The sequence below is a fragment of the Girardinichthys multiradiatus genome, chromosome 6 (genome assembly GCF_021462225.1).
Source record: "Girardinichthys multiradiatus isolate DD_20200921_A chromosome 6, DD_fGirMul_XY1, whole genome shotgun sequence".
Classification (NCBI taxonomy): Eukaryota; Metazoa; Chordata; class Actinopteri; order Cyprinodontiformes; family Goodeidae; genus Girardinichthys; species Girardinichthys multiradiatus.
The window spans coordinates 45,430,469-45,451,269 of NC_061799.1; the positions used below are offsets into that span (position 1 = coordinate 45,430,469).

Consider the following 20,801-nt stretch of genomic DNA (forward strand, 5'->3'; position numbering starts at 1 on the left):
TAATCGGTGCTGTAGCAGATTCTGACCTTTACTGACCGTCCAGCGCCGAGTGTCACAATTTTTCCTCCATTCAGGAGGTTGTTCTTGTACTGCTGAAAGCATGAAGAACCCTTCTAAACACCACATGATGTCTTCATACGCTGGCATGTCTCATATAAACAGTTAGTCCTTCTGCAGGAAACAACGCATTCATTTTTATCTCCTTAACAAGGTTCCTACACAGTCTGGGCAAAGAGAACATTACCTTCTTGCATCTCTGCGATCTTCACCTTCCTTACCCTATTGTGTCCTTCCTTCCTTTTATTGCTGTCTCTCCTTTTTTCTGTCCTCCTGCCCTCTCCTCCTTCCTTGTGTCCTCCTCCCTACCTTCTCTCCTTTTTCCTTGTGTCCGCCTCCTTTCCTTCTCTCCTCCTTCCTTGTGTCCTCCTCCCTTCCTTCTCTCCTCCTTCCTTGTGTCCGCCTCCTTTCCTTCTCTCCTCCTTCCTTGTGTCTTCCTCCCATCCTTCTCTCCTCCTTCCTTGTGTCTTCCTCCCATCCTTATCTCCTCCTTCCTTGTGTCTTCCTCCCTTCCTTATCTCCTCCTTCCTTGTGTCCTCCTCCCTTCCTTCTCTCCTCCTTCCTTGTGTCTTCCTCCCATCCTTATCTCCTCCTTCCTTGTGTCTTCCTCCCTTCCTTCTCTCCTCCTTCCTTGTGTCCTCCTCCCTTCCTTCTCTCCTCCTTCCTTGTGTCCTCCTCCCTTCCTTCTCTCCTCCTTCCTTGTGTCTTCCTCCCATCCTTATCTCCTCCTTCCTTGTGTCTTCCTCCCTTCCTTCTCTCCTCCTTCCTTGTGTCCTCCTCCCTTCCTTCTCTCCTCCTTCCTTGTGTCCTCCTCCCTTCCTTCTCTCCTCCTTCCTTGTGTCCTCCTCCCTTCCTTCTCTCCTCCTTCCTTGTGTCTTCCTCCCATCCTTATCTCCTCCTTCCTTGTGTCTTCCTCCCTTCCTTCTCTCCTCCTTCCTTGTGTCCTCCTCCCTTCCTTCTCTCCTCCTTCCTTGTGTCTTCCTCCCATCCTTCTCTCCTCCTTCCTTGTGTCCTCCTCCCTTCCTTCTCTCCTCCTTCCTTGTGTCTTCCTCCCATCCTTCTCTCCTCCTTCCTTGTGTCCTCCTCCCTTCCTTCTCTCCTCCTTCCTTGTGTCTTCCTCCCATCCTTCTCTCCTCCTTCCTTGTGTCCTCCTCCCTTCCTTCTCTCCTCCTTCCTTGTGTCTTCCTCCCATCCTTCTCTCCTCCTTCCTTGTGTCTTCCTCCCATCCTTCTCTCCTCCTTCCTTGTGTCCTCCTTCCAGTTTTGCAGATCATGTATTTCAAGTCTTCCAGATGTAGGAATTATTTTCCAGAAATTCCCAGGAAACATTTGTTAGTGTTGAATGGAACTCTGGGAAGTGGAGTCTGGAAAGCCATGAAATGCTGTGTTTTGGAGAACTACTGTATGATGTTTTCAACAGAAATCTGTTTAGAACATATCTAGATTTTTGATAATTTAATACTAAGAAACATGAAGCTGTTTGATGGCAGATTTGTCCGACCTTCAGATATTTATATGTATATTTATTATATCCACTGCTGCAGATATACTTAAATAATGTTCCTTCTGGGTAATACTTCAGTTTCCTGACTAGTCCCAGTATTTTTTTAAATCTTAGTTTGCTTGTAAAGACAAACATTAATATGTATCCTAGTGGCTGCTGGGATGTTGAGATATTTTACATTTTGTCAGTTTTGCAGTGATGAAGCATAATTAACGTCCGTATCAAACAGAATATAGAAACTAGTCGTTAGAAGATAATGTAAGAGCTCTCCTGTTTCAGAGCCGGTTCCTCCATCCTCCTCCTGCTCCACAGAACCAGCAAGGTCACTCAGGGTTCAGGGTTCATGGGGGGACTGAGGTCTAACTGGCCTCTGTCTTCTCATCTTGGCTGAAGGATCCTGGAAAATGTGCAGAGATCTCCTGGTTTCTCTCTCCTTGTGATGGAGATCATTGATTGAGAAGATAAGAAATTCATCCTGCTGGTTGACTGACTGATGGATAGACTGTTTGGGTTCTGGCCTTCAGGCGGGTCGGTTCAGATCTTTAATCAGATGTCGTTAAAAAGATGTTTTTCATCCAAGCTGAAGGTCAGAGTGCCTGCAGGCCACAGTAGAGGGAAAACTGTCAGGAGCCTCCTGCACCAGAACTCAGACCCAGCTGGTGTTGGATCAGACTGAGACAAAATAAGACGGGTCAGAAGCGTAAAAGTTTCCCCGGCTCTGGCAATAGGAACCAGCCCTGCTGAGTACTGACCTTTAGAACCAGACTGAACAAATTCATGGATTAGATTTCAGTTCTTCATCATTATGAGTTAGAACAGATCTGAGTTCAGGAGAACCTCTGAACCTGATCCGATCCTGGTTTTTATAAACTCCTCTGTGACCTCTCTGTCTCCCCAGATATCCAGGAATTTTACGAAGTGACCTTATTGGACAGTCAGACATGGGTGGAGTCTTCCAAAGGGGCGGAGCAAGGCGTGCCCCTCAACCTGTGGGACTTCTCGAGCCTCCAGAGCCCGACCGGGACCTCAGAGACCCTGCCCAGCCTTAGCACCAGCATCGAGGTAAGAAGGTGTTGGGAACCAGTCTGGTTTCGTTGCTCCTTTAATGGTTCCTGTCAACACAAACGGAGGCGTCATGCCGGCTGTAAAAATAGCAGGAATAAAAATAGATGAGAGACGCTGAAATAAAACGGGACGGAAGCCAAGGTTCTGCTCCTCAGGGAGCTGGATCCACGGCTTCATGCTCCTGGTTCTGTTCAAAGTGTTCTGTTCTCTGCTCAAACATCACTCAGCTTTCAGCACAGACAGATCCGACCAATCAGGAAACTTCCAGACTCACTGAAACATGCAAACGTTCTGGTTCCGTCCGTCTGTAAACTGGGTCTGTTCATTTAACCAGCTGGACGGTTTTTATGGATTTATTCTGGTACAACATGAAGCTCAGGTCCGATTGTTCTGTAGTGGAAACAGCCTGCTGTTTCTAACGAACCGACTCTGGCTGGTATGAGCACATTGGGCCTGTAGTGGTTCTGGTTCTATTTGTTCTATAGTACAGATGAAGATAATAAAGGGTTTTTATCACGGATCAGGGATGATGTCTGACCATTAGAACCAGTCTGTTCTGACCTCTGAGATGATGGACCCGGACAGAGGTCAGCAGCTTCTTTCAGTCTTCTGTAATCCCATGTTTGCAGGAATTTATGGGATTATCTGGGAGAGGGACTCTGTGTGGGATTGGTGTTTAAACCAGAAGTTTGAGGAACGCTGCAGAACAAGCAGCTGCTGCCTTTCACTCAGAGGGTGCTCAGATTCACGTCTCAGAACCGGATCAGGTCCAGCTGATGGAAACGGTTCTACTCTGGAATATTTGCTGCATGGAAACATGGTGGATGCTGATAATCTATGGTTAGCTGCTGGGAGATCAGGAACAGGATTATCTATGTTGATCTTTCCCAGCATGAAGAGTTAATGGTTTAACTGGTGTTCACATTTCCAGTGAATCCCTGAACTGGGAGCTTGTAACTCTTTGTGATTCATTTACTTCATGGAGGTCAGGCTTTTGAACAGTAAAACTGAATCACAGCTGGAGGTTCTGAGAGATTCTTGTGAACAGGCTTACTGACCCGGACTTCAGTACTTCCTGTTTTCCTTCCATCAACCGGACTTTCCTGTCTGGGTCAACAGTTCTTTAGGCTTTCTGAAAGATTTGGACTTTGGCTGCTTTTTCACTCAGGTTCAGTCCAGACCGGGACTGAACCTGAACCTTCAGGTCATCAGTCAGATTCTTGAAACTGAACAAATTCACAACTCTCTGATTCTTTTTTCTGAACTTATTCCTGACTCTGAACAAATTCTTTATTTTGAACAAATTCTCGATTCTAAATAGGTCCTACGTCTGGCCCGGTTCCCTATTTGAACAGATTCCTGACTCTAAAAAGATTTGTTGTGATCTTATTCTGGATTCTGGGTTGTTCTGTTTGGACAGACTCATTTATAGCCAGGTTTCTTTATTTCAAAGAGATTCTTTATTTTGAACTGAACAGATTCTTTACTCTTCTGAAAGTGGTCGTGATCAACTGTTCTCCAGAGGTTCTGAAGATCCTTTAGTGTTTGTCTTTGGACCTTGGCTGCGTTTTCACACACTGTCAGTCCAGTTGTGGTTCAGACTGACACATGCTGAGCCCGCAGCATTTAGACCCTCCACATGTTAACATAAGTGGAACCACCAGGTCATTGAGAACCGGAGAAACCAGAACCTGTTTCCTAGTGAAGGATTGAGTAAACATGTAGCTGACTGACTCTAAGCAGAGCTTTTCATAACCGGACTTACAGTCAGCGAGAACATAAAGCAGAGCCATCAAGAACCGGCACACAGTCCAACCCCAGACGGGTCAAACATTAGAAACATCTTTGCACAGACGAGAGAGTAGAAGGAGTCATGATTACCTGAAGTAAGCCTGGACCTGATGGAGCTTCTGCTGGTTCTGCTTCCTGTCCAAGATCCAAATTGCCTTATTATGTCCTGGATGGTTCTTGGTGGCTTGATGGATGTCGATGCTGTTTGTGACCAGCAGGTTCTGCAGGGCTTGAGGTCACAGAGGAAATGGAATATATCTACAGCTCGAGATGATCACTAGTCTCTGCTGAAAACACAAAACTTCCAACCGAGATTCTTTGACCCGGAAAGTTTTTCTTGCTTGTTGACTCTTAGAAATAATCATGACTGGTTTATGGTAAATAAATGGACCGAATTTAGACATCAGCTTTCTGGTCGTACCGACCGTTCAAAGTGCTTCACACTAGAGCCATGTTCATCCGATCACATGTTGGGGTTCAGTGCCTTGCCCAGAGGCACATCGACCTACAGCTGTAACAGACATGATGACTAACTGTCCATCTTCTCTGGTCTCTGGTCCAGACCGGAGGTTCAGATCCACTTTGAGTTTGCTCTGGTTGTTTGCATTGAATGCTCTCTCTCTCTTTCCTGTTTTGTCTGACTGTAAACGAACTCCGTCCCTCGTAGGAGTCCCCCCTTCTTAACGAAATCCTGCACACGTTGGCGAAGGCCAAACTCTCGCCCCGCCATGACGGACATGTAAGTACCGAGCTCTGCTGTTGGTGGGAGGGGGTGTCGGTGTCGTCCACATTCGCCGCATGTCCCATCCAGTCCTCGTTTGCTTTGGACCATCAGAAGGGGGGTTTGGGGGTTCTGGGTCCAGGGTCAGACGCCCTCAGTGCGTTGCTGTAGTTTGAACACAGTCTGAACGGAAGTGAAACCAGATCTGAGTAAAGCAGAACCTCCGCTCTGGTTTCACAGAATGTTCTGGATGTTGTGGTGTTAAACCAACAGCGACACGTTGAGACGGTTTGTGAGGCGTTCAGGGCTCATGGTTCATTGTGCTTCATTCATTTTGGTTCATGTTGTTGGGTCTGAACAGTACACCTCCGGTCCATAGAGCTGCCAGCAGGTCCACATTGAGGGGTTCATGGTTCTGATGAGTCCGTCACTGTGAAAGGAAATCTACAGCTTTTAACCACAGAGATGAACATGAACATCCCCAAAAAATAATTAGAATCAAGGATGTGATGTAAAACTTTCACTGAAGCATGCTGGGAGATGCAGTTTTTAGAAAACGTTCCTAGAACTGAATAAAATAACTTTAAATCATAGATTTGTTCACAGCAGGGATGATTTTTCCCTAAAGACCAATAAAAACAGGTTTTATTGAACCAGCTGTGGAATCACAAAGCCAGGGCTCCACTGCTGCTGGCAGGAGAACCATCTCCAACAGATCAGAACCAAAGTGATGGAGGCTGAAGAGTTCTACAAAACTGTGTTCAAAGTTGGATCAGAACCAAGCCAGAGAAGCTCAACTGGTAAACTTGGTGGTGGGAGTTCCATGGATTGGGCCTGTATGGCTGCCCCATGTGCTGGAACTGATGGTTTCTGCCCAGTGTGACTTCTACTCCAGTTCCAGTAAATGACTCCAGACTATTGGACAGAACTTCCTGGAACAAGAGAACGATCCCAAAGGTCCTGCTGAGGCAACACAGGAGTTTCTCACAGCTGACAGGCTGAGCTGAAGGGGCTATCCCTCAGAACAAGCAGGGGTTGTTGAAGAACATCACCAGAGAACATCCTGAGCTCCTGCTGATGCAAGAACGTCCTCAATGTCACTGCTAAAATATGGAGGGAACTTCTTAAGACAACCAGAATCCACCAGAATGTGCAGGATGACCAAACCGGAGGCTTTTCTCCATCTCCGTCCTGAAGAACCATTTAGATAAGAATCCATCCGCTGCTTCCTTCACGCCAACATTTAAGTTCAGAAACGGGTCAGATGTGTCCTCCTCCTCCTTTAACCCTAAAAACAAACCTTCAGCTGCTCTGACCCTGGAGCCCTCCTCTGGTTGAGCTTTTATTTCCCAGTGTCAGAGATGTTTGCTGTCTCTGGGACAGACTGGAGCTGTACTGGTGTTCATGACCTGAATTCATGGTGGTGGTTTGGTTTGTGTGGATTTCAGTTATGGTTTCTGTGCAGCCCGCAGAAACATCTGGCATCCTCTCATCTGTTTCATGTTTTTAAGCGTGAATAAGCCGAGTGGTTCTGATGGCCTCATGCTGGAGGTCCTGGAGAACCTGGTTTCACACAGAACAGAACGGAAAACATGCGTGTGTGCAGCTGCAGCCTTTCCCACCAGCTGTGGTTCCTGCAGATGGGGAAGCAACCAGTAACACCAGTTCATTACTGTTCTCTGATGGGGAGGATCCCAGTCTCTCCGTCATTTACTGCCTAACTATACTTTGATTGTCACCCTGTAAACAGACTTCACAAATGTTGTAGACCCGGTCAGGAGGACATCCAGACTTCCTGTTAACACCATAGATGGCTGTCAAGAACCTCCAGCTCCAGAAGATGATCTGAACCGTCAGAGAAGATCTTCATGTTGCAGGAAGTAACTGCTGATGCTCTGTTTTACAGACAAACCCGGGCCTGAAAGGCCTCCTTCATTCTGTGGAGGTCAGAGGTTTTGGTTTCATAAAGCTTCTAAAAACAGCTGAATGGGTCATCAGCATCTGAGGCCATGCTGTGAAACGTTCGGCCCGTTTGGACACCAAACACCCAGCTGGTCCATTGGTTCCTTTCACACAATAAAGAGCCTGACGTTTACTTGTCCCTGTCCAGATTCTACTGCGTCCAAAGATCCGGTCCAGTCCATCCACGCTGCTGAAGCTGCTGTGTCCATAGATACAGCCCAACATGACTGGGTTCAGTGGTGACTTCTGTGCCCGATGGTTGTTCTCCTGAGGAACTGGTGACAGGACAGTAGCTCCCGGTCTGATGGTTGGCATGGAAACCAGGCATTCATTGTAAAGCTGTAATAATAAATAAGTTGTTTCTGCTTGGTGAAGATCCGGGTCAGTGACTTCAGAGGGGGTTGGTACACCTGACAGTAGAAGGTCAGAACCGTGAGAAACAACTAGGATCAACAAAAACAGCAGAGGGCTGTAAGCTCTTCAGCTTCGTATGTTTTAGCCAGAAGATGACTCTGATGGTCCACAAACCATGATGGAGGCTGACCCGGCCTCAGACAAGCGGTGACGAGGAGATGGGTCGTCTTCCTAAGTCCAGGGTCAGGAAACGGGTCACAAACATTACTACAGACCCCACTCATCCTGGACACAGAGTGGATGGATTGAGACATTTATATTTTTGGAACCTGTAACATCTCAGCTTTCAGCAGACGTGCTGGTTCTGTGGTGAACAGCCAAGACCCAGTTTTGTGGTGATGCTGTGTGGGGGAGTTTGTTTACATCCTTATTGGACTGCTTGTAGTTTTAACTGTTTGGTGTTCATAGAAATGATTTCTATCAGCTTTTAGCCCAGATTCCAGGATCTCTGTGGAAATCACTCCAAACCAGTCCAAATTCTCCCCCCAGTACCAGGAGCTGGGGCTGAAGAGCTTAAAGCAGGTTCTAATAGAGCAAATATACTGATTATATTTCCAGCAGAGTAGCTGACTACTCAGACTGTGAGGTGTTCATCAGAGAGACATCCCGGACCAGAAACTCTCTCTGTCGGCCCGTTTTTCCAAATAGCGCCACCCTGAGGGTGAAAGTCTAACCAGGATTGACTCAGTCAGCAGCAAAGGAACACCAGAATTATGTTTGAAAAACATAATTATTAACATAATGTAATTTCTGAGAAAACTTGGGCACAAACTTCACTAAAGCCCTCTGGGCTTAAGAGGTTAAAACATAAAGTACTGGGTGTACCTACACACACACACACACACACATATTACTCCTTTTATTGTTTATCTCTACGTTTATATATTTATACTTCATGTCTGGACGCTGTGAAACCACCTGAAACCGAAGTCAAAGTCCTTGTTTGTCAGTTGGTCCAGACTGCTTTAGGAAGAACACACAGGAAGGCCTGCAGACTTGTTTCAAAGGTTCCTGCTGGACTGAATCGTTCATATAAAAGATTAGAATCAAACTGAAGGTAAATTTCTTCCAGTGAACCAACAAGTTTCCCCCGAATCTGATAAAGCTGCAGCTCCACAGCAGGACTGATGGAGTTTATCCAGAAAACAGGAGAAACAAGGGACAGGTATGTCTGTGAAACTGCTGACATCACTTCCTGTGGACTGTTGTATAAGAAGCCATGTAGCACGCCATATGATGATGATGATGATGATGATGATGGCACACACACTCAGGTCTACGCAGCCACATGACTGATTCATGAAAGTGTGAAAGATTTGTACTTGTGTCGTCCGCCCACACAGCTTGGTCTGCTGCTGTAACATAGACTCTTCCTCCATCACCACCTCCACCTCCTTCTCCTCCTCCTCAGCCATTTGGCATTGAGTCATTATACATGTTTTTCACAGGCAGTTGGTGTGTGTTTAAAGATGAAGCACAAGTCCAGAACAAAGGCTGGAACAGAGTGACGTCAGATACGTGCGTCTGTCTCAGATCTCAGGAATTTAACAGTTTATCCATCAGATGATCAATTATCGAGTTTAAATCCATATTTATTGCTTTTCTTGTTCTCTCGATCAGTTTAGGACATAAATCAAACAATCTCTATGACTGAAATCCACCCCTCCATCCAACCAGCTGGAAATCCTGATGTGTTCTCAGGTCAGAAGGGAACCTTCTTGGTTTTCTCTGGAGTCTCCTCCCTGTGGACCTCCTGGTTGCAGGAGTTCCTCTACTTAAATGAACAAACTGCTGTTTTTTGAGAGACAACTTCGTTTAAGCAATTTTTATCATATTTAAACATTTTTTATCTCTTACAACCTTCACTCCAGCTTTAAAAGTTTAATTAGCTGTCTGTTTTAGACCACCGATGTTTATTCTTCTCATTTTTATTTCAGTTACTTTTTAATAAGAACAGCTTTGCTCCTATCTCTGTTCTCTTTCATTGAGAACGGTTTGTAAGTTCTGAAAAATCCGAGCTTTGTGGGAGCGTTTGAACGCGTCCTCGGCGTTGAGGAGCGGGAGTGTGAGAGATTCTCCTCCGGACCGGGATGGAGGCGGACCGGGGGATGTTCTCCGGTGAGAGCACGCTCTGACTCGGGTGAAAAGAAGCAGCAGCCGGTTGGATGTAACGGTATTTGTGGAGGGAAAACGGGGAGTGAGATGCTGATGCTGCCGGGCTGTATTCCTCCCGCTGCCACGGAACGATGGACTGCATTTGTATCGTCACAACCAAGGTAAAAACGGAGAAAACTCCGTCACATAAACGCTCCAACCGGTGACTTTAATTCACCGGGAGTCGGTTAATAATTCGGCGTCTATATAACCCGTCAAACCGCATTGTTATTGGTACAAAATGTACTTTTTATCAGCTGGTTGTCTTCCACCGCAGACGTTTGACAGAGGTGAGTACCAAATCACAAATGACAATTATTAACTAATAAACTGTATTTTTCTAAATTGTATTAAAGCCGAATAAAAGGCAAAGCACTTAAAATCTAAAGTAGGTATTTTTTAGAATTCAAAAACGTATATTTCTTTTAAAAAGACGAAACAATGATTATTTATGAATGTTCCTGAATGGAGTTCGGTTTTACAGTTTAACTTGAGTCTTAAGGCTGTTAGCAGCATGAAAACATTAATGATCAGTTAAATTAAGAGAAAGGTCGATTATTGGTTATTGATTTGCTGTTTTAACTGTAGAAACTGACTGAGCAAAGTTGGATCTGAGGGAATTTTTACATCATTATTACACTTTCTTACAGAGGTGTACAAAGTCAGTTTTGTTCTGGATGCTTTGGTTCTGGTTTTGGATTGGCTGCCTGCTGGGTTTCCTCAGTGAATAAGGTTATTTACAGTTTTTCTGTTCATTGCAGCATCTCTGTGTTTAAAGGCCAGTTTTCCTGAAACAGTTTTGGTATACAGAACTTTAAATGTTCTGTATCATTAGCATCAGAACCGGTTAAAATGACTCATTGGTTTGAATCTTTCTTGACATCAGATTGTTTCTATTTAGTGAATGTTTTGGATGCCTTGCTGTCCCTGTGGCTCCTCAGTCTGTCCCCTCCCAGAGGAGGTTTTACCTCCTCCGGTGCGGCTCGGTTCTGTTTGTGTTTGTAGAACAGGAACTATTTTTGGCTCCAGGTTGTTAGCTGCTCTCAGCAGGCCCGATGCTTCCGTCGATGACCGATCAGGAGAATCAGAGGAGGGAAAAACAAAATGTTTGAAGGTGATTCATCTGGGTTCGGTCTCCTACTGAGTCTGTTGGTTCTGAAGAATTTGGGTGAGAACACAAACACCTCACCTGAGCAGGTGTGGAAGCATTATGTGGTTTCATTGTTAGGCTGGTTTGTCTAAGATCCTGGAAACCCAAACTGGATGTTGTCTGATTGGTTTTGAGGTTCTAAGTCCAGCTCGTGATCCAGCAGTTTGCAGAACCACCAGCAGCAGTAAATCTCAGCATTAGTTTCCTGTCTGTCTTTAGGTTTGCAGGCATACGTTTCTCACTCACCACTGTGTTTCAGTCTGGACTTTGACTAGGCCACTGCAGCAACTTGATTCTTTTCTTTTTCAGCCATTCTGTTGTAGTTCTGATGTGTTTGGGACCATAGTTCTGTTGATGACCCAGTTGGACCAAGCTGTCAGCTGTCGGACCGATAGGACGCTGGACTTCAGAGTACTTTGGCGTACAGAGAAGATCATGGTTCACTCAGTGACTTCCATCATGGTTCTGTGCATCATGGTCAAACATCTCTACTTTGGTCTTTTCTATCTAGAGGACATTGTTCCAGAAGTCCTGCTACCATCTTGTTTTTATAGAACAGGTTTTCTCTTCTTCCAGTCAGCCAGACTGGTTCAGTGACCTTTACCCTTTAACCTTCTAACTGAGGCAGGTAGAGTCTGAGATGGAGCTCTTGGGTTTTTGGTCATTTCTCTTAGCTTCACGTTCTGACATTGGGCTGGATCTGTTGGGACGTCCACTTCTGGAGTACTGGCAGCTGTGATGGGGGATAGTTTTTCTCTCTGCAGGATGACGGACTTCAGATAGTTTGGAGATGACCTTCTGACCCTTCCCAGATTGATGAGCAGCAGCAGTTTCTGCTCTAAGGTCCTTGCTGATGTGTTTCCAACCTGGCATTGTGTTGACACACCGCTGTGTGCTCCAGGTTTCCTTGGATACGTTGGCACAAAGAGTTCTGGCTTCCAGTGAATCTGGAGAGCAGCCAATCAGCCGCAGTCTGCGGGTCAAAGGTCAGTGCATTTTACAGCTGCAGGATGTTTGAATGTCTGTGTTTTGTCATCATAAAGCAGTGATAACTCCTCCACACCCAAAGCTCCAGCTTCATACTGCTCCTCTTCCTCTGGACTTGTGTCTGCTGGTCCCGGATCAGCTGGGCCCGGATCAGCTGGGCCCGGATCTGCTGGTCGGCTTTAAACACACATGAACTTGTTTCTGGATGTAAGAGAGAACTTTTCAGGTTGTTTTCTAAGCCTTCCTTCGTTCCTGATCTTTGACGGTTTATTATGCTGGAAGTTTGTTAGGAGAGAATTTATCCCAACGCTCCAAAATAAATGATTTCAGCTGATCTTAGGTTCTCCAAGGCTGGATCTGTTTGGATCCAACAGTCATGGTGGGGTTAAAGCTCAGAGATGACAGCAGTTCTTCATAATGTCAGCTTCTTAGACATCTGAAGCTGCTGCAGACAGATCCAGAAGTTTCCTCCTGATTCTAACCCTGGATATCGGAGCTGGAAGGTTCAGGCCTGGAGGTGGAGTCCGGTTGGAGGAGTTTCAGGGATTGAACGTGCCGTTGGAGGCCGAGGAGGAAGGAGAGCGTTCATGCATGTTTAACAGCAGCAGCAGCGCGGGGCGGGATCTGCCGGCAGACTGCAGGGAGTTTACCAGGAACAGACGGAGGACAAGCAGGGAGCATGCTGGGAAGGCGTGGGCACAGGAAGGAGGATACGAGGGAAATCAACTTGGTGTTTGTTGCATCGTCTGCATGCTGCGACCTTTAACCTGCAGGGAGTTAAACTGGTTCTGTTGGGAGTTTTTATGAGCTGGTTTAGCAGTTTGAGTAGTTTTCAGGTTGCTAGTTTGGATCCGCAGTATAGTTGCAGATCTTCTCCCCCGGCTGCTCCTGCTCTGATGTCTCTGAACCCCCCCCCCCCCCCCCCACCCCCACCCTGCAGGTTTTCCTGCGTCTTAAAGCATCTTCTCTGCAGCAGGCTGCACTCGCTGAATAATTGATCTGCTCTGTGTGTTTTACAGGAATGATGGAGGGATGAACATGATTCACTTCCATAAACTCAGGCTGCTGTGCTGGTTTCTGAAGATAAAAAGTTGCAAAGTCAGCAGGAATCTTCTGATTTCTGCAGAAAGTCGATGAAGCTGCAGCTGAACTGCAGCAGGAAGAGTAATCGGATTACTTTCTTCTTGCAGTCAGAACAGAAAGTAAAGTCCGCTGGAGTTGAGATAAAAGTAAATCATGACAGAAGCTCAGGTTCCTGCAGTCTCTGCAACCTTGGTTAAAAAACTGAAAACAAAGATCCGTTCTGGTCCTACGAGCTCTAGCTGACCTGTTTCTGGAGTTTTCTGGACTAGAACAAGCGATTAAAAATGACTTGAAGTTATATTTCTGTAGATCTTCAGAGAAGATTCCCGTTGCTGCTGCTGTTAAACATATTTATCCTGAATTGATTTATTGGTGGTGGGAAACTTTCTGAGCTGAGCTGGTGCTCCTGGTAGCAGCTCCTGCATGAAGAGGAGGTGGTGAACGAGGTGACGGCTGCTTCAGGGTCACCTGATGATGTTTGAGCTCCTCGGCTGCAGAAAAAGGGTTTTATGTTTTCATGATCCTGAAGGAAACAGTGAAGTCTGCTCAGATTCATCATCCAGTTACATCTAAACAAGATGAATCTTTTTAGTTTCAGCTCACATTCAAGGACTTGGTTGAGTCTTGTGCAAAAGTCTTAAATCACCCCTCAGTTCTTCCTGTTTCCATGGAAACAGTCAGTTTTTAGAAACTTTTAGTTCGTCCGTGGGTCGGTTTCAGTCTGGTTTGTTGGATAAAATGGTCCTGATCCAGTCCTGATTTCTTCCTGTGAAGTTTTAAGTTCTCCGTGTTGTCACATGGTTTAACATGGGGGGACTGGTCATGTGACAGTGATGGTGATGCAGCACAGGATTGTGGGTATTTAGCTGAACCAGGGAAGAAGCGTCAGCAGTTTGGTTGTTTAGTTTTTCTCATGGTGTTATAAAGATTGAGGTTCATCTCCCACCAGGTCTGGTATATTTATGTCTTCACTGAAGACATCATTGAACCAAAGTGATCCTCCTGGTTTGTGGACAAGCTTGGTGTATAAAGCTGCTGGTTCTGTCTCTGAGGTTTGCATTTGGACCTTGGCTGCTCTATCACTTGGTTTCAGTCCAGTTCCTGGACCTGGTCATTTCAGAGGATGGTCTTGGTAGCAATACTTGGTACTGAGCTGTACTTCACTGCGCTTCTGTCTAGACATGATGATGCTGTTTTAGTGGAGATCCAAAGGATTCAGGTACAACTTCACCTATGTCCGTTGAGGATAGCATGGTTCTGGTAAGGTGGAGACTCCAGCCTCTGCAGAAGCTTGTGTTCTTCATCAGGTGATCTGAAGTAAACGTGGTTTCTCAGTACCTCCATCGTTGCCTCACCAGTTTTTAAGAAATAAAAGCCAGAAGACCCACCAAAGTGACTCTAAAGCCTGTGGATGGACTGAGATGTTGACGTTTCTGCTGAGAATCGACTGGACATCAGGAAGCCTCTCAGCTGTTTCCCAGCCTGCGGCCGACCCGTTTGCTCTGCTCTCTTTGTGCTGTCGGGACAGGAAGTTCTTAATGGTCTGATGGACTTGGTTTGGGTGGATCAAAAAGCTGCAGCTTCCTCTGAGCTTTTCTTCTTAAAGTTACGCCAAGAAGCTCCAAGCTGATCCTGGGTCGGACTCCGGATTACCTGCTTCTAACCTTACTGGGCCAGTGCACTGGTTCAGAATTTAAGCTGACCAGGGGAAGAAAACGAAGTTCTCCAACATTCAGCTGCTTTAATTGGACAGAAATCTTTAACTGATCCTTTAGCAGTGAAGCTCAGCTGGTGGATAAATAACATTTCATAAATCAGGAGTGATCACAGGAGGTCCAAACCTTCTCAGGTACCTTCTCAGTTAAAAATAAAGTAAAAACTGGAGCTACAATTTGACCTGAAATGACCTTGATTCCCACCTCGCCTCACGTCCCATAAAGTAACTCACAGGCTCCAGAGTACCTGAGGGGCGGGGTTAGAGTGGGCGTGGCCTCTTAGCTGCAGGTGAAACAGTGTGATAGGATCCCTGATTTAACAGTGTGGGACTCTGCGGGTCAGTTTTCTGTAGAAACTGTGACTAATAGCAGGAATAACTTTGGTTTCTCAGCTTCACGTCTCTAGAACTGACTCATTATAAATCAGAAGACTTTCATCATTATACTGAAGCTCTACTGCCCAGGAAGTTCAGGCTGAGAACATCAGGAGGAGATGGCAGATGAAGAATTTCGTGGCAGATGGCCGCTCACACTGAGCCTGGTTCTGGTTCTGCTGGAGGTTTCTTCCTGTTAAAAGGGAGTTTTTCCTCTCCACTGTCGCTACATGCATGCTCAGTATGAGGGATTGCTGCAAAGTCAACACCAGTGACTGTCCACTGTCTCTACATGCTCATCCAGGAGGAGTGAATGCTGCAAGTCACTGACTGGATGCAATCTGCTGGGTTTCCTTAGATAGAAAAACCTTTTATCCAATTTGAATAAAAAACTGAATCTGACTGAACTGTTCAATGGTTACGATTAACTGGAATTTATGAACCTGACTTTGTGAAGAACCTTGAGACGACATGTGTTGTGAATTGGAGCTATATAAATAAACTGAATTGAATTGAATATTTATGTGATGAAGCTTCAGCTGCAGAGGAAGGGACCTCTGCTTTCATTCAGCTCATCTCTTCTTATTCCTCAGGTGTTGATGAAGCACATCTCAGGAGGTTTCAGCAGACTTCCTCTATTACTGTATGAAACCTGGCCCTAAAAGCAGGAAGAAGAGAGCAAAAGAGAAGTTAGTCCAAGGGAGGAGCTGTAGTTGGTTCTGATGCTCTGCTGCCCCCTGGTGTTGGCTTGTGGAACTGTTTCGGTCAGCTGATGAAGGTCTGAAACTATAATAAGTCATTTTAAAGTTATCCAGCTTTAATATGATGCAGCCTGTAGAGTTCAGCTGAGAACCAGTCAGACCTGCTATGGTGGGATTGTTCTTATGATGCACTTTGCTCCCAGGTGTTCCCAACCTTTCTGTTGTGGTTTTTAAGTTCCAGATTGTTTCATTGGAGGATAACACATCCCCTACAATATTCTGGAAGATTTTACCAGGTGTGGAAAATGATGGAAAATCTGGTTTAGCATCGCTACTCCTTATTCTGAGTCTGTGTTGTTGTAGATAGCAGCAGATCTTCCTTGGAGCTCCTTCAGTGTTGCTGTCAGCAGTGATATGACCAAATCCTGTCTGGTGTTTTAACCGGTGCTAGAGAAACTTCTAGTCCTGTAGACCTTTTTTCTGACATAGTTGTTTAATCATTTCCTCAGATGCTCATATAACAGACATGTCTGATCTCAGATTGACCTGACTGGGCTTCCGTAGACCCATCTCCAAGCTGCACATGAGAACAATCCAACAATTTAAACCTTCATATTTTGGTATCAGCGCCCGTTTCTCCTGTTTGCTGGGATCATCTTTAGTGTTTGACACACACACACTGCTTGGATGGTTGGTGTCCAGCAGGGGGAGCCACCTCCACAGCTCTTTAACTCTCTGGTGTCTGATTAAAAGCAAATGATGCATGGAGACAGTCAAGGTTAAACTTCATCCAGGTTCAGATCCTGCTAAAGACCCAGCAGCTTGTAAAACCGCCTTCAACAGCGGTTCTGGTTTCCTGGATTACCCGTTTGGATCATGGATCATGGGGCCTTGGTGGAGCCGGTCTGCAGGTCTGTGGACTGAGCGCTGCGTTGAACAGCAGTGGGGTAAATTTAGAAGGAGGCTGTAACATCTGAACCTGTCAGCTGCCATCACTGTCACTGAGCGCTCTGAGTGTGTGTGGGAGTCCACTGAGTGCTGCGCTGGAGCTGAATGACGCATGTGTGTGTGCAGCCTGACTCAGGCTTGGATAATGAGGCGCTCAGATGGAAGCTGATTGGTGTAAACGGCCAAGAGTTTAATCGACTTCATGGACACTTCATCTGAGGCCTCCCAGGGGCTGCTGTGGGTCAGGCTGGTTTATTAGAGCCAAACGGTCCTGGTCCAGTTCAGATTCCTTTCCATTCTTCTTCCTGATCCAGACCACCAATGTTCTGGATCAGCAGTTCTCTGGGCCTTCTGAAGGTCTCAGGAGGTTTTTCTCCAGACTTTTCCTGCTCTATACCCATTTTCAGTCCAGTTGTTGAACCCGTCAATTTAAAAGGAACATTTTAGGAAGCGGTACCGGAGAAAGGTTCTGGACTCTACGGTATCACTGGGGATGCAGTATTTGGCAGGCTGTAATATTTCAGATGCTGTGTTTTAAAACTCTGCTTCCCAGGAATGCATTTAGCCTGTTGAAACGGACCTTCAGGATGATGATTAACCTCTGGAGACACTGATGAAGGACAAGAGGGAACATAGTGAGGGAATTCTGAGTTAATTAAAATCCATATTGTCATAATATTCAGCAGTAATGTCGTTTCCTGTTATCATGCAACAGTAGCCTGAGGTCCAACCCGGTAGGTACCGGCCATGTTTGGTGGTTACCTGCAGCTCCTCACATTCACACCATTTCTTCCAGTTTTAGATGTTGGTTCTGTGGAAAATCTCAGAAAGAACTTGTTTGACCTTTAATGAGACATTTAGATCCAGTAGCAGCTGATCTGTTGATGGTTTTAACCTGTAAATTCTTCATTTTCCCGTTTAAGTGACCTTTAAGTGACCTTTTCTGGGAATATTGCACACAATGCAAACATCTGCTTGAATAGATTTCCTTTATTAGATAGAATCATTTTGCATTAAATGAATCAGTTGGTCTGAACTGGACCTGATCAATCATTCAATTCTGATGGGATGTTAACATACCTACAACTTTTTAAGGAACAGAACCTTGTCCAGACACCAGCTCCCCGTTCTGACCAATAAAACGTAGACAGCGATACCGAAATATGACCCAAGTAAGTTTTCCGGTTTTGTTGTATGAAGCTGACCCAGAAAATGGTGGATTATTCAGCTGAGCCGATGAAATCTCCTGGGCCAGGAAGAATGAGGCTGAACGCTCTGTTTACTGCAGCAGGATAAAATATATAATTCATCATCAGCAGCATCTGAGGAAACCGCTTCAGTTTCCTCTTAAACTCTGATCTGTGACGACAAACGCAGAATCCTTTTAGCTAAATAATCTGTACAACTTGAAATGTTCTGAGTGTCTTCATTAGTCATATCCGGGATTTTATTAACCATCTGTAGACCAATTTAACCGTAAAAAGCAAACATGTTTTCTGACATGAAACGGTGTCACTGTAATCTCATTTAATGGTACACAGTACCTGATTTTTCCCGCTCTGTTCTCACATTTGGTCCGGTCTCCTGCTCACTCTGAATGACTAACACGCTGCAGAGGACGGCGACAGACGGTGGGCGGATGTGCAGAGAAACAAGCCTGTTAAAATTCACGCTTACACTCCCAGGCCCCTGGAGGAATCTCTGCTTCCTGATTTCTCCGGACAGAACACAGTTCGCCCAGTAAGACTCCGTTACTACTGAGATGGGACGGGTCCTCCCTGTCTGCCAGATGTTCAGATGGGTGGAGACTCGGGTGAAGTCGAAGTCTAATCCATACTTCCCCTGCTGCTCTACTGCATGATGTCAATTTCATTTTCTATATCTGGACTCCGGGGGTTCTTTTGTGCCCCTTTCCACCGGCTCTATTTAGTCGGCTTGGTTCTGCTCCACTCAGTACTTGGCACAGAACCTGTTGTGTTTCCTTAGAATTAAACTAAACAGGAATGTCTTAAGTCCTTTAAAAGAATCCAGACTCTGGACTTCTCTCAGCTCTGGAGGGAGGCTATTAGGGATGGGTACCACATTTGGTACTTTTTTAGGTACCGAGTGTATTCGGTCGGTATTACCGAGTACCGATTCACGTGGTACCATGAATCGGTACCTAAACGCATCATTGTGACTCAGAGGAAGTGGAAGAGTGGGCGATTTTCCACGCCGGGCATGAACACAGCATTACACGCACAAGAGGGCAATGACGTCAGTAAGCTGCTTGTACCATCAACAAAGCAAGGTGCTCGAAAGTACCGGTCCACTTTTTAAAATGCGATGCAGATTACGCTCGCTGCCATATTTGTGACGCAAAGTGCCGGGCCAGCGGCGGAAAATATTTCTAATCTGAGGAAGCACCTGGTTCAGCACAAGATGTTTCTCAAGGCTGAAGAGTGCACAGTTTTTGTCAACCTCGGATCTACGGCTACAACTCCTGCATTCAGCACCGTTAGCACGCCTGTATCCGTTAGCAACATGGGAGAAGAAATGTTACAAACAGCTGGATGTTGTTTTGATTTATTCATTAAAGTTTATATATTGAAAAATAAATATGGTAAATTGAAAATGTTGAGATTTTATTATTAAACGGATTAACATTTAACAACAAAGGTACAAAAACTGCATTTATATTATCTGGAAAAAATTATTTTATTCTTTCTTCACTTTCTCTGAGTAAAAGGTATAAACCAGCCTGCAGTGGTACTGTAGGGGATGTAAACCAGTTCTGTTCCAGTTGGGTTTCAGTTAAGTCCAGTTGGGTTCCAGTTGTGGGCTATTAGGCATTCACATGTGGTCCGGTATTAGTATTGGAGTGCATTTAGATGGTTGCAAGTCTGTTAGTGTAATCGATCTTTCAATATAATTTTCTAAAAACTAAATTCTCTAAAGATAATTATTTGCATCAAAATTGTTAAGAACTGAACAATTTTCATCTTCACAAGCTGCCACACAACTTCTCACAGCTGCTTTGTGCGGATATTTAGCCCCTCCCCTTCCTGCAGACATGTAGCCCCTCCCCTTCCCTGCAGACATTTAGCCCATCCCCCTCCTACAGACACTTAGCTCCTCCCCCTCCTTGCAGACACGTAGCCCCTCCCCTTCCCTGCAGAGATTTAGCCCCTCCCTGCAGACATTTAGCCCCTCCCCCTCCCTTCAGACACTTAGCTCCTCCCCCTCCTTGCAGACACGTAGCCCCTGCCTGCAGACACTTAGCTCCTCCCCTTCCTGCAGACATGTAGCCCCTCCCCTTCCCTACAGACATGTAGCCCCTCCCCTTCCCTGCAGACATTTAGCCCCTCCCCTCCCTGCAGACACTTAGCTCCTCCCCCTCCTTGCAGACACGTAGCCCCTCCCTGCAGACATTTAGCCCCTCCACCTCCCTGCAAACATTTAGCCCCTCCCCGCAAACATTTAGCCCCTCCCCCTCCCTGCAGACACTTAGCTCCTCCCCTTCCTGCGGACACGTAGCCCCTCCCCTTCCCTGCAGAGATTTAGCCCCTCCCTGCAGACATTTAGCCCCTCCCTGCAGACACTTAGCTCCTCCCCCTCCTTGCAGACATGTAGCCCCTTCCTGCAGACACTTAGCTCCTCCCCTTCTTGCAGACATGTAGCCCCTCCCCTTCCCTACAGACATGTAGCCCCTCCCCTTCCCTGCAGACATTTAGCCCCTCCCCTCCCTGCAGACACTTAGCTCCTCCCCCTCCTTGCAGACACGTAGCCCCTCCCTGCAGACATTTAGCCCCTCCCCCTCCCTGCAGACATTTAGCCCCTCCCCTCCCTGCAGACACTTAGCTCCTCCCCCTCCTTGCAGACACGTAGCCCCTTCCGGCAGACACTTAGCTCCTCCCCTTCCTGCAGACATGTAGCCCCTCCCCTTCCCTGCAGACACTTAGCTCCTCCCCCTCCTTGCAGACACGTAACCCCTCCCCTTCCCTGCAGAGATTTAGCCCCTCCCTGCAGACATTTAGCCCCTCCCCCTCCCTGCAGACACTTAGCTCCTCCCCCTCCTTGCAGACACGTAGCCCCTTCCTGCAGACACTTAGCTCCTCCCCTTCCTGCAGACATGTAGCCCCTCCCCTTCCCTACAGACATGTAGCCCCTCCCCTTCCCTGCAGACATTTAGCCCCT

At 46.2% G+C, this 20,801-nt stretch overlaps 1 protein-coding gene across 15 annotated transcripts in view; it reads left to right on the forward strand.

Moving 5' to 3' along the window:
- LOC124870533 (disks large homolog 1-like) overlaps positions 1 to 20,801 on the forward strand; it is a 103,611-nt gene that overhangs the window by 20,549 nt on the left and 62,261 nt on the right. For 9 of the 15 annotated variants that reach the window (XM_047369266.1, XM_047369267.1, XM_047369269.1 and 6 more), the window contains exons 3-4: positions 2,459 to 2,622; positions 5,084 to 5,155. In XM_047369266.1, the coding sequence (XP_047225222.1) occupies positions 2,459 to 2,622; positions 5,084 to 5,155 (236 nt within the window). Of the gene's footprint in view, positions 1 to 2,458; positions 2,623 to 5,083; positions 5,156 to 9,580; positions 9,790 to 20,801 lie in introns of those variants that run through there. The other 6 variants (XM_047369271.1, XM_047369277.1, XM_047369278.1 and 3 more) reach the window with 2 other exon arrangements.